General features: G+C 33.1%; 1 protein-coding gene and 1 pseudogene across 1 annotated transcript; both read right to left on the bottom strand.

The window, feature by feature from the left end:
- Window positions 1-2,627: 2,627 nt before the first annotated feature.
- LOC123206831 lies at window positions 2,628-6,482 on the bottom strand (annotated as a pseudogene).
- Window positions 6,483-6,764: 282 nt separating this feature from the next.
- LOC123206836 (mitogen-activated protein kinase homolog NTF6-like) lies at window positions 6,765-10,234 on the bottom strand. The gene is made up of 6 exons (XM_044624093.1): window positions 9,930-10,234; window positions 9,455-9,584; window positions 9,162-9,299; window positions 7,604-7,936; window positions 7,244-7,427; window positions 6,765-7,149 (listed from the first exon to the last, which is right to left on the bottom strand). Exons 1-6 carry the CDS (start codon window positions 10,082-10,084, stop codon window positions 6,974-6,976), a joined length of 1,116 nt encoding a protein of 371 aa, XP_044480028.1. The 5' UTR covers window positions 10,085-10,234; the 3' UTR covers window positions 6,765-6,973.
- Window positions 10,235-14,685: the final 4,451 nt, after the last annotated feature.

The raw sequence follows: 14,685 nt of genomic DNA, 5'->3' as shown, positions 1-14,685 counted from the left end.
CTCAACAAGAGTCATTTGGTTGGTTGAACAATTGTGATGGGGACAGCACTTTGATTATAGAATTCAAGATGGGAGTGAAAATATGATACAAGAAAAAGAGTTGGTGCTGCAAGAGAACGCAATCTCTTATTATACAGTACAACCATACAAAGAACCTCTAGGTCATCTTAATTCTTGACGAAAATGATGTTATTAAACTGAATTGACTTGTACATGATACAACACATTGACTTTACTGGGTGAACTCTCCCTGGTCCACAGCCTCTTCCACAGTGTCAACAACCCGCAAGTTACGGCATAGATGATGATTTGATTTGTTCTACATCGAACAAAAATATGGTTGAATAGCAATTCAACACCAAATTAATGAAACTACGCTTTCCACTAACTCAGGTATATATCTAGTCATCTAGAGGCCAGGGTAACACGTAAGGGTAGAGCGGATGGCATCTTTTGGTAACTGAATGATGGCCCAGGAATTTGACAAGGGAAGGAAACTAAGAGTAGGCGTAAAAAATAAAAGAAAAGGTGTGCTGTGACAATGAATGTATGCTTTTTGCCTTGTTTCGATTCTGTCTCTTAATACATATAACAAAGAATGAACATTTGTACAGACACTTTAGAGGAACTCATCTACTGCTTACCAGATCTGCCGGAAACTTGGCATAGTTTTCCTTTCACTTGAAAACCCCCAACCTATTCAAAATTGAAAACCAGGGCGGTCCAGCCTGAAATGTAAGACAAAATCCAGGTTCTACTCTAAATATCTGAAATAAAATGTGTTGTTCATATTACTGACATACAAAAATATGAATCTACATTTGCAATATTAGTGAAAAAGACCTCGTTTGCACCTTTGATGTCAACTGAGGCTTTATCTCCTACCATACGTATGGTTTTTAAATGATGACTTACAGCAGTTGCATGGTTCACATCATAATGTCACAGGCTCAGGTTGGGTTTTGGACAACTACGAGTGATGGGGAGTTTAAGAGCGAGTGTGCGTGGTCATTGGGTTCGTGATGCAAAACTATAATTGGGAGTGTTCCAGCCACAGGGCCTGCACAATGTTGCTATGGTAGCGCATTGAAGAGAGGACTAAGCCAACCCTGCAAAAACTGGTCAGGAGTTAGAGCCGCTCTCCTGATGAGTCCAAGACAGGACGAAACTAGTGATTTTAAGCCAAAATGTGGGCGCATGCAAGATTGATCCTTGAGACAGCCCGTCGAGGATGCCGCATAGGCAAGTCAAGAAAATTCGGCCTGTGACACTTGGTATCAGAGTCAAACCATCACCAATACTGCGGTAGTAAAAAGAGACCCTCCAAGCAAATTGCAGGGGGCAACAGATTGACCATTATATGCAGGACATATGAGAATCCTGAAGTTAAAAAGCAAATGCCAAGAATACATCATGTCATAACGATGGGGTGCACCAGGTGGAGGACGGGGGTCTTTCGGGGTGTCATGTGGAGAGTGACATGACGGGGTATGTCGCGCTTGACAAGTGGTCGGGCGTCCCTTTAGCCAATATGGGGGACACTCATCGTGTGGTCATTTGATGCGGCCAGTGGAGGATTAGGGGTATATTGCGAGTTGAGTGGAGCACGAGGGCGTGCTCCATTTTGAGTGGAGGAGTATGTCACGGGCTCAGGTTGGGAGCCCTAACAGAGCTTTGGGCAGCTACGAGTGATGGGGAGTTTAAAAGCAAGTGTGCGTGGTCATTGGGTTCGTGATGCAATAACTGTAGTTGGGAGTGCTCTAGCCACGAGACGTGCACAATGTTGCTATGGTAGCGCATTGAAGAGGGGACTAGGCCAACCCTGTACAAACTGGTCGAGAGCTGGAACCACTTTCCTGATGAGTTCAAGGTAGGACAAAACCAGTGATCATAAGTCAAAATGTGAGCGCATGCAAGACTGATCCTCGAGACGGCCCATTGAGGATGTCGCACAGGCAAGTCGAGAAAATTCGGCCTGTGACAATAAGCATTAGGATGAAGAGATAACACTAGTTGCTTACCACGGTATCAGCATTCTGGAATATACTAATGGGTTTCCAGTTCCTAAAATGTCACAATGAACCTAACAGCAACATCTATCACCAGTTAATTCAGAGCCAAAGCATCAAATTTCAACAACATTAGATTTTATAATTGAAACAAAACAAGAAGGCAGTATATAGAAGATCTAAAAGATTCATAAACTGGGGAAAGAACGAGTTTAAAACCACTAGAAAATGACCATATTAAAGGCCTCATCAAGCCTGTAATATAGGGGATCAGTCAAGGCATTTCCTGGACATTTTAATTCAATGATCCAGTTCAGCTACAATTATATCTCTTGTCAGGAACAGTAAGATCCGCAAGTAGGAAAGACTTAGAGGTTGGATTGTTCAGGCCTCTCTGCACTACCTATGTCATTCTTAAGAAAACTTGTCTCAGTATTTATGGTCCATTGGAATAGAGCATAGTCATTTTTGGACAGTGATATAAAAGCATTACCAAAGAAAAGACCTATGGTAAATTCTTAACTGTTCTTCTAGGTGTATCGAGCCATAGAGCTTTGCATCTCATAACAGCTATAGTTTGCAATTTAATCAGAAGCCTTCTCATTGATGCAAATAAGATCAAAAAAACCATGAGTATTTATAATGAGTACCAATTTAGATACTAATAATATTGTATCACTATATAATTGAGTATTGTTTTAATCTTAATTCAAAATTATTTAATCACACGATGATACATCATCATCAGTACCCAAATTGGTACTTATTATAAATGTATATAGCATCATTCAAATAAGATATGTAACATAATCACATAAAATTGGAAAAACATAAGGCAACCAGAATGTCTCTGCTTCGGTCAACAGAATCACTAACAATAAATGCTGTCTGAACTCTCTGAGAGTAGATTCTTGAAGCTATCTCTGTAACCGTTTTAGTTTCATTAGCATCATGTCCAATTGTCCATTTCTTATGGTGTGCTAGTGGGTCAATGTTGTCAAAGTAGGGTGCATAGTCATCCATTGAAAGCACATTTCTGCAGATAAAATCAATAAACACATCATGAGTTAGGAGTAAAAACTCAGGCTAGAACATTTCCAAAGCTTATGGTGAAGGAAGAAGATAATCCAAGCAATCAGACTAGTCACAAAAGCTTACTTAAACCCATATCTGATCATCACTGCAGCGGTTCACCTTTACCAACAGCAACAATCAACCATTCTCGAATCTGTACCATGATAAAATGTAATCAACATAGAGACAAACATACCGAGATATAAAAATCACCAAACACAGATGAATATGTGACTCATTTTAGATTTTTTTCTTCAACTCTGGCAAGCATGCTTGCATGTTTTTTCACTGGCTATTAATATTAATTATCAGGCATTTAGCTATTCAGTTATATTTTACCTATCAATTATCATTATTCATTGGAGATGTAAACTGCAATAATTGGACCTGCTACATGTGGACAAAATCAATACTTTAAATCTGTTTTTATCCTTGCCCCCAAAAGTCCCTAGACTGTTGCCATATATCTGAGTTTTAAACTGAGAAGCAAGAGCTACTTGCAGCCTTACAGCCACGGTAGGCCTTACGACCACTCACAAGAACTAGCGGGATATAATTATATACCAAGTCAGATGCCCCTGGGGAATTGAACCACAGAGCTCTTGAACCAAAATTCTTAACCACTCACAAACAATTAGGATTTGATATTTGACATTTTATATCTACCATCACATGGTGAGCCAAGGGATACAACTTAAGTTTGTCTCATTAAACAGTTCACAGTGTTAACAAAATCAAAGGGCATATCAAGAGGTCGTCATGCCTGGTGGCCAAACATGTGGTACTTATAGAAACCCAATAAAAAATATTATATTAAATAAATAATATTAACAACAAATAAAAGGTGTTAGCTCTTCTCATCAGGTTGTAATCTCCCTATCAACCAATGGTTGCCCAAATACACAAATAACAAATATTTTTCATCTTAAGTACGATCACGTATATTTCAAATCCCAACCTTAGAACCTTTTTTTTGCCAAATCCAATATCATCCACCGCAAGAATTCTTAGTCCAACCTTAATCTCGTTGTCTCTGTTGTCAATCACAAGTTTTTTTATGATTTCCTCTTCAGATAAGGGCAATGACCATGGTCTTTGTAGTTAATCACAGGTTTTCTTATAATTCTCTCTTCAGATATGGGCAATGGTGGTTGAATAGATTTTTTCATAACTTCCTCACCTTCCTCCTCAGATAATGGCGATGGTGGTTGAACTTCAATTTCATTGTCTTCCTCAATTTCATTGTCGGAACCTTCCATTTCAACCAAATGAGTTTCTCTTTCTTCTTGTTTCTCGTCAAATGCGATTACAATATCATATTCATCCAATTTGTCCTCTTCCACCATAAGAACCACCCATGACTTATATAATTACATTCACAATTTTGATTGGGGTTTTCTATTCTTTCATAATTTGAAGACAAATTTTGTTCACCCACATAATTCAAATCTCCAATTGCGTCAATCATCCGGCAAATCTCTATCTTCCATTTTCATCTTATATCATATTAACTATCTCTATTCTCAAAATCATATTGCTCTGATACCACTTTGATAGAAACCCAATAAAAAATATTATAATAAATAAATAATGTTGACAACAAATAAGAGATGTTAACATTTCTCTAAAACCGTAGCCTCCTTATCAGCCAATGGCTATCCAAATACCCAAATAACAAATATTTTTCCTCCCCCTCCTCAATGCCAATCACTCATATTTATAATTCCAATTTTTTAAAGTTCAAATCCAAATATTATCTAAATCAAATCAAATATGCTATCATAAATATTCTATAATCAAACCTAATATATTATTCTAATTTAAATATATTTGGTTAATTAATTAATTAATTATAATTATTATTTATTTGATCCTAACGGATACCAATCCTCCAACCCTCTACTTAGAAAACAAATCAATTCCTTTTTCAGATGCTACCATATAAATAACCAGTCTCCCATACAATGCTGTAACACGTGATATACATTTAAATCTAATTAATATTACAAGGGATCCTCAATGTCAGCATCAATATAAATTCCTTGAAATTTGGTAATTAGCCATAAATCATACTCGGTGTAAAACACACCTATTGGCCTGCTGTTTAAAAGGTGAATGGCATTGTACAACCTGCATTGAAATCGCAATATAAAGAGTTGATCAATGCAAAAGAACTATGCACCATATTTATCAATAAAAGAAAGCAGAGTTTGGAGTAAGATATTAGTTTCTGATGGGAACCTGTTTATGGTGTCTAGCAGTCTCAAAATCTGTCAGGTTCCAGCAGCAACACAGCTCCCTCAGTTGGTTCCAGACTCTGCTATTCTCCAATTCCAGGTTAAAATCACACTCAGCAACTTCCCAATAATGCCGCAGCAATTCTCACAGCAAAAAGAAAGAGAAATAAATGAGCAGATGCAATTGTGTTCACTTCAATCCTCAGCAATTTCACAATAGCATTCAAGAAACAGAGATGAAGAAAGAGCAAACAACTTCCACGTTGTATTCATTACTGCTTAAGAAAAGAAAGCATTACCATAGCATCAAGTCCGTATTGCAAGCAAATAGAAACGAGAATAATGAAAAAAAGAACAGTAGCAACAGGGTTTTGAGAGCCAGCCCTCTCCAACAAAAGCACACAAAAGCTTTCTCAACAAAATATTACCATTCCTCTCTACCTTCCCTCTCCTCTCATTACAAAATGTACACTGGTGAAATATCCTAAGAGAATGGTGGTCCCACTCCTTCAAAAGTTGCTGCTCGTCTATTCTGGATGCAGTATTTCACTCAACACCAATTCAGCTGATGAATTTCCCAAACTGTCCCCAACTATATGGCTCTGGTTTGAAACAGCTGCTGGATTCTCTGAGCTTCTTTCCTTTTTTGTTCCCTTGGGCCTGCGAAAGTAAACCTTGATAATTAGGCCTCCATCAGTTTCCAAAATCAGAAAGTAGCAGAAACTGTGAAGGTAGAACAATTACACCCAGAAGTTCACTCAACTCAGAGGCTCTTTCAGATTCACGAAAACCACCTCCTGTAGATTAAGAATCGTGGCTAATGAACTTACTAAAATGCATTCTTTACTACTCCAATATCCAATGTGTAAATTCAATGCCAAATATTTTTACATAATTAATACAACATTAATCATCGGCAGAACCCCAACATAGAATAACCCACAGAGAAACTAACGACTTACCTTTAGTCAAGAAAATATAAGGAACCTTCAGATCACCTGCCGAGAATATTTAAAAAAAAAAATAGTTGAGGTGGGTCAACACGTAGAGCATTTTGAGAACCACCAATAGGTGTATTTCCTAACAGAACGACACCGTCGATATCAAAGGCGATACCAAATGAAGGAATTGAGCGATAAGTCAATAAATGTGTTTGAGAAAAGAATCAAATATAAGCTTAGAAGGCAAAACGTTGGGATTGTGAGCAGAGTTATGAGCATGGACGAGAGGAGTTGAATAGTGATGATATATTAGGTCAGTTTCGGCTCTGTAGAGCTTTTTCTTAAGTTTGCAAATCTCATCTTGTTTTTCTGGCAATCGATCTTTGATCAAATGACAGTTACTGTTAATAAAATTGTTACATTTGGAGGGATCTAAAAAAAATACCAACAAACCTAGTTCTGTTTGTACGCAATCAACTAAGATTAAGCTCTAATACTAGTTGTATCTTAAAAATATCCAGTTATTTATATAAATTCCATACTGCAACTCCACCCTATCAATACAAGGAGGGAGAACCCATCTACCAAATTTTTCTGGTAGTACAGAATTTCTACACATACGATATACATGCAAGCATTACAAACCATAATCAACTCTTTCGATCACTCTATCGTAGCAAACAACGTAAACAAAGGACAGGTGTCAGTCAGATCACTCAAGCATCATATCAGGGTTGAACTTCATACACTCTCTAAATACGAGTTCTTTTATATCTCTTTCATTCAAGGTTGTCTGTTCAAAGTCAAACATGAAAGGATACGGGCAAGTGGGCTCTTCGTTGATCTCATGAAGACTTGATAGATACGCATGATTCAATGCTTCCTCAACTTTACATGCATCAAAAGAAGAGATGTTCGTATCAATATGAGAATGAGAAAACTTAATAGGTTTGTTGCAGATATATTGTGCCAAGGGGCATACCAGTTATCCGTTTGGCTGGATCAAAAACTAGCATTTTCTCAGCAAGATCAATTGCCAGTGGAGACACGCTTGGGAACTTCTGAGAAAAGGGTTGCTTGGGTACATGTGGAAGCTGCTTGACATACTTCCGAGCATTATCACTTCTTACGAATCCAAGATCTGAATCATCTGGTGAACCTAGCAGCTGTTTTGGAAAAATAAAGAAATTTATTGCAATTAACATCAGAAATAATACCTTACTGACCAAGATATGCAACTAGTTCATAACTTAATTCTCGAAACACCTATACTACATCTTTACCATGATTATGCTACTTTGACAGTTTTAAAAGTTGGTAACTACATAACAAGGATGAGTACCTCAGTTATAAGTTTCAACTGCTGAACATAATCTTTACCAGGAAAAAGAGGCTCCCTCCTTATAATCTCCATGAGAATGCAACCAACAGACCAAATATCAATTGCTGCAGTATACGCGGGACAGTTCAGCAGCAATTCAGGGGCTCGATACCATCTGGTGACTACATACTCAGTCATGAAATCTGTCTCTGAAGTGGTCCTTGCAAGCCCAAAGTCACAAATTTTGAGATCACAGTCTGCATCAAGAAGCAGGTTGCTTGGCTTTAAATCCCGATGCAATACATTTGCAGAGTGTATGTATTTCAGTCCCCGCAATAGTTGGTACAGGAAATACTGCCAAAGACATTAAACAAGCTATATTAGTTATTTCCATTTATTGCTTGACACAAGCTCATTTGTTAAACATATAACTGATTTCAGAAGCCTTTAAGCTCATATATAGCCATTCCATTGAATTTTGAACTAGATAATAAACATTGAATCAAACAGACATAATTTTGGCAATGTAATACTCATGTAATGACAATTGACAATAAGAATGAAAGATGAGACATAATTTTCGCTCCTTGATCATATATAAGGATAAGAAAGAGTGAACTATTAGCCTCTAGTGCGAAATGCGGCTTCTCTTTCCAACATAACAGTATTAACCACCTTAGTATAGCTGGTTGAGCAATTCAGCATCTGAAAATCTGTTTCCAACTCTAAGTAAGTATTGTTGAAACACTATAGTACACACTTATTATGTTCAGAAGAACTTAACCTCCCCACTTAGAAAATAGACTACCATCAGTTTATCTACTGGCATAGGGAAATCATTAAAACTGCATATTTGTGAAAATTATTTGCTTTAGAACAGCGATAATATCTAGTTACACATTCTTTATAACAAAATGAAGATGCTAAATTTAACTAGACCAAAATTCTATATTTGATGCAAAACATCTTGTTGACATGCCAGAAGTAAAAGCTTCATATTTACATGGTTTTGATAGCAGAATGTATATATAATAAGTGAAATTGCATGATGAAATATTGCATTAAACTAAAATAAACATAACTCATAGAATAATTGCATCATCAAGTAAGAAGTTACATAGTATAGAAGGCAACACTGTAGGTTGAGTTATCTCTTAAGGTTTGTTTAGAACTTCCACGTGGAATGAGTAAGGAAAGAGCATCAAGTTTTTTAATCTTCTCTACAACAAATTTTACTTCTCAGCCTAAATGGATCAATCATGAAAAATAATTATTTGGCATGTTAAAGAAGGATGAAACTATGTCTCCTTTAAATGATGTTATAAACTTGTAAATCAAATATACATTCGGTATATGAAAACATTAGTAAGCTTTGTCATTTGATATGAAACTAATCAAAAAAAAAACTGCCTGATCACAAAAATATTGCAAACCATCTCACAAGTTGATGTTTGAAACAATCTTACAGACCCACCATGTGGATAATTTTTTTCTCCATGGAGCAAATATGTGATGCAAAGAGTTCATTCAATTAGATAAACCACTAGTTTATGAGTAGGAAAGATAACAAGCAATTTACCTGACAGTGATCATCAGTTAAAACTTGGCTAGAGCGAATTATCTGATGTAGGTCAGTATCCATCAGTTCACAAACAATATAAACATCATTGAACTTTTCCTTATCCATCGGCGGAATTATGTCCTTGATCTTGATAATCTACAACATACAACCGCCTTAATATCTCTACTTCACAGCACAAGAAAATCAAAAACAAATAATCTGTTCTGCAAATCATGCACAATTAATTCAAAACAACAATCATACACACAATAAAACACATCGAAAACGTGAAAGTTTAGTAAAGTATATACATTGTCATGATCCATGTGGCCTAGGAGTTTGATCTCGCGCAGAGTTCTCTTAGCATCAATTATGTTATCAAATGCATTCGTAATCTTTTTTATAGCAACCGGTTCTTTTGTCTCAGAATTTGTTGCACTACTGCATCACAGAACAATGTTTAACACATGAATATGTTACTATCTCAAAATTAAATTCAATTTTAAACATACCTTAATGGATGATTAAAATAGAAAGAACCGACAGAATATCATCATTAAAAACGCAATCAAAACAATGTAAAATTAAAAACTAAAATAATTAAAAAAAGAATCATAACCTTATCATATCCAAACAGTACAAAATTTACTAGGATATAAATTTTGAATCTCTATAAAATCGATTTACTTTTTACAAGCTCCACAGCTTAAAACTAAAACAGATTTTTTACTTCCAAAAGTTGAAAGACAGAAACAGAAAGTTCGAAAGGAAAAAGAAAAAATATACCAAATGATGCCGTATGCGCCGCGACCGACGGGCTGAATTGGAGGAACATACTTAGAAGAGACTTGGAAAAGGTTTCCGAGGATGTTGTACTGCACATATCTGCTTCCACACATTGACATTTCTCTCTCTCCTTTTACAGCAAATTCGTTCTCCATTTTTTAAGAAGTGGAGAAAAAAAAACAACAAAACAAAATGGAAGCTGGAGTGTTTTAAGTCAAGTCTTTGCTTTGGAGAGACGGATGAGAAAAGAGAGACGGGAAAGCGAAGGGGCCGTTTATTTTTGGGTTTTGAAATTTGAGAATGATATGAAATCAAAGGTGTTTTTTTTTAAGCTGACCAATGAACGTGTGTATATTTTTGTTATAACAGTGTTATATTACAAATAATTAAAAATTAAAAATAAAATAATATTTAATTATATAATAATATATTATTATTTATATATAAAATTACACAAATAATTTATTATTTTTATTTTTTTCCCATGAAACAATTGGGCTTGGACCAAGACTATAAAGACTTTCACTATCCACACGATGAAGTGGATTGGCCTTTTTCAAAGTTGAAAATAATTAAGGCTCATCCGCTATTATTCATGTAAATTTTTATCTAATCTTAAAAATATATTTATAATAATTAAAAATTTTAAATATTTATTTATGAATTAATTTTTATTAAAAAATTTTATTAAAAAAGGATAAAATTATTATTCTTTATCTAAACTTTAATACCCAAAAAATTTACATTATTTTTTCTTTTAGTTTAAAAAATTAACATTTTTTCACTTATAATTAAGTTTTGAAAAATAACATCTTCTTTCTTTTCAAATTTCCCAACGAATAATGACCTCTCTCTCCCTCTTAGTGTCTTCTCTTTGTCTAAAACTCTCTTTCTTCAGTTAAATTTCGTTTAGATAATAAAGACGTTATTTAGACAACAATGATACGTCTAAACCAAGAGTAGACATCGAAGATGACAAACCCTTGGTCTGAGCACATCGTCATCTTCTAGACGAGAAACATTTGTTTGGATGACACTTTCATCATCTAAACAAAGGGTTTTGTTTGAATTCTTTAAATCCGATGAAATCCAGTTGAAAGGAGAGGATTTTAGATGGAGAAAAGGCATCAAAAGGTGAGCTATTGTTGAGAGGGAGAGAACAATTATTATTTATCAAAAAATTTGAAAATAAGGAAAAATATCAATTTTTAAAACTTTATCTTAAAAAAAAATGTTATAAATGTTAAAAATAACAATTTTAATAAAAATTAGTTTATAAATAAATATTTAGATTTTTTAATTAACATATTATTCTTTCGGGATTAAAATAAAACCTTAGATGGGACAAAGTCCATTGGCCAATAATTAATTACGTGTCAAGTAAGAGAAGATAGGCACAATAGTCCACGCGCTTCCCAAAGATTTTGTTCTGCCAGTTTAACCCTGTAACAATTCTATCAAATTATTATCTAGTATAATTATTTTAAAATATTATTTATATAATTTATTATATTAATTAAAAAAATATTTTTTATTTTTTAAAAAAATAATAAATAAAATTATAATTATAATAAAATCAAAATTATTTTAATTATTTTTAATATAAAAATGTTGATATAATTATTTTTTATATTATTTATTATACCATAATTTAATATTTGTAATAAAATATTGTTACAGTGTTTTGTTACCTATAAATCAGACAATATAATATCAATAATAAAAGATAGATTATAAGAATAATTTTTTATTACTTTCAATCAAACACCCTCGAAAAGTATATTTTTTATTCGTTCGTCAATTTTATTAGTATAAATCATTTGGTTTCATTCTCAATTATCAATATAATTTTATTTTTTAAATGAAAAAATATAAACCAATTTTAAGTATTAATTATGAATATATTATTTTCTTTTTTTTAGTCTTTATACTTCATCTTCTCCAACTCAATTCCATAATCTTTATTTTTCACCACGATCATCACCATCGTTTCCTCATCTTATCACCATGATGTCGTCCCACTACCATCACCTTTAACCTCCCCACACTATCAAATCACTAACACCATTAACCTTCTCACGCTGACAAACCGTCACTATCCCACGTAACCACCATTTTTCTTTTTATTTCACAATATTCCACATATTTGTCAACTTGGGGATGACGATATGACAACCCTCCACCATGCCAATTTGGGGTAAATGACTTCTTAATTTTCTACATGTTGAAAATTGGATTGATGGAAAATTGATTAACCATGTGAATTGAGTATGTTGAATTGATAAATGACTTGACCAGAGAAAACCTTCCACCATGCCAATTTGGGGTCAATAACTTCTTAATTTTCCACATATTGAAAATTGGATTGATGGAAAATTGATTAACCATGTCAATTGAGTGTGTTGAATTGGTAAATGACTTGACCAGAGAATTGAGAGATGAGTATTGAGTGATAAGCTATGTTGGTGTGCAATGGGTTGGAGGGAAGTAGTTCAATCGAATTGAATTGATGTGTTTTAACCAATAATATTATGAGTGACGATTGATGAGATTATTTATAGATAATCGAATTGTTTCAGTTGAATTTAGGATAATTATTTTATTTTTTACATTATTATCTTTACATCAGTTAAAAATTAGTCTCTTAAATAAGTACAAAATTTACATCAACAAATTTTAATTATAACAATTAAACTCGTGCTTAGATTAATTTCTAATCACATGATATATAGATGATTTATTCATGTCAAACATTAAGTTTATTCAATATATATATATATATTTTGGGCCAAATGAGTCTAACTCGGAGCCAATTTTCCGCCCTTTGAATTTAAAAAATCTATTTATCCACCATAAAAATATCATTAATTTCATAATAAATTACTAATTTGTTTTCTTTTCTTCTTTTGTTTTTTATGGAAATTACCGATATACATTTCATCAGCAGTAATACTCGGTCTTCTCCTCGGTACCCAATATTCAAACTTTGAATTAGGGGTAATTGCAGTGGTTGAAATGGTTCTTTAATATGATTTTTGGCTTTTTCTTAGGCTTTGAGTATCACAATTTAATTTATTTGACTGTTATGCTTAGTGGTTGTTGTTGGGAGAAACCAGACAAAAAGGACAATACAACTCAAAATTCACCGAATTAATCGATACGTAATAACATAAATTTTTCCCCCAATTTGTATTAATCTATAAAAACTAAACAAATAGATCTTGCTTAGAATAATACAAAAATAATATAAAAGTAAACAAACACAAGCAATACAAGACACAAACAATTTTTAACATGAAAAACTCTTAAATGTGGGAGAGGAAAAACAATTTTTTCAAACTAATCATTTACCCAACTCACAAATCGAACTTACTCTAACGCGAATTGAGTTATTTTTAAAACCACTCAAACCTCTTAACTTGAATTTAGTTTAAGTTTGAATTAAACAAATTTGAACTAAACTAAACCAACTTTCAAGCTTGAGCCAATTTAAATTAGGTCCAATCCTATATGAAATAACCATATCATTTATAACAATTTAACTTTTAAAAATTTACATTTAACCCAAATTAACCAAAAGAAAAGTCATTTTAATATTAAATGTATAGTGAAATCCTATTCCTTTCAATTTCTTTCACCCACGTCCTTTTCTTCCTTGAAACCCAATCGATAATCTCACTTCCAACAATTCATCTTTGGCACTAATTTGATTTTCAAAGATACTTTCGACACCTATCTAACCATCTTTGGCTAATTTTCATGACAATCTCATCATTTTAATCTCATTTCACATAAACAAAATCTGACAACAAATTTCACGTGTCAATCTCCTCCATTTCAATTTCCTCTAACACCTATTGTAACTTTTATTAGTCTATTCCATCAATATCAACTTTTTCCACTCCATCCGATATTAACTTTATTACCGATTATAATGAGATTATAATCAAATAATGACTAAGGTTACATAAGTGTAAAAACACATTTTTATACTTATCAAAGGGTTAAACTATAATATTTAAAACACATGGGTATGATATGTATCATAATTGTTTTTTATGTATATATTTTCTAATCAATGGATGATAATATTATTATTTTGCCTTTAGATCATTAATTTTTCTTATTAACTAGGTTTTATTAATACGTGTTATATTTGCACACGTGTTAATGAATATATGAAGTAATTATCAATTTTTTTTTGTCAATAAATTCACTCCAAAATCCATATCACGTGTACCTTTAATTTTCTAATGCTTCATAATGACTTGGAAGTAAGATTCCTTGTTACCGAAAAAACACAAAAAGACATACATCAGCTAAAAGACAAGAAAAGAATATTTAGTTCTAGAAGATGACTTATCATTAAAGGCATAAAAGTCAAAAAATAATAATAATAATAAAAGAACATTTTTTAATGAAGAGCGACACAGAGGGACGTTCTCCAGGCAATCAGTATCCGCCGCTCTGTGCCACGTGTCTAACACTTTTTAATTTTCATCCGAGGTATATTAATTAATATTTCGTGGTTTATAAAAATATAACGGAAAGATGAAAATAATACTTGTTTTACTTTATTTTAAATTTTAAGTAAAATTTTACAGTATTTTTTATTCATTATTTTATCTAAAATTTAATTAAAAATAAAAAAAAATTAATAACAAATTTATTCTAATCCAAAAACTAAACAAGAGAATCTAAAAACCAGAAAATCAACAAAACTTACAAATATCTGCAACAATGTTACCTCCATAGA

This window comes from Mangifera indica, unplaced genomic scaffold, assembly GCF_011075055.1.
Source record: "Mangifera indica cultivar Alphonso unplaced genomic scaffold, CATAS_Mindica_2.1 Un_0051, whole genome shotgun sequence".
In the NCBI taxonomy this organism is placed as follows: Eukaryota; Viridiplantae; Streptophyta; class Magnoliopsida; order Sapindales; family Anacardiaceae; genus Mangifera; species Mangifera indica.
This window is presented reverse-complemented; position numbering and strand designations above follow the sequence as displayed.

Bases quoted from the DNA above. Each gene is read 5' to 3' on its own strand.
- LOC123206836 (XM_044624093.1), bottom strand. From the start codon at position 10,084: ATGGAGAACGAATTTGCTGTAAAAGGAGAGAGAGAAATGTCAATGTGT. The intron at 9,585-9,929 runs GTATATTTTTTC...TCTGTGATGCAG, and splicing joins GGCGCATACGGCATCATTTG to TAGTGCAACAAATTCTGAGA. The intron at 9,300-9,454 runs GTATATACTTTA...TGTATGTTGTAG, and splicing joins GCCACATGGATCATGACAAT to ATTATCAAGATCAAGGACAT.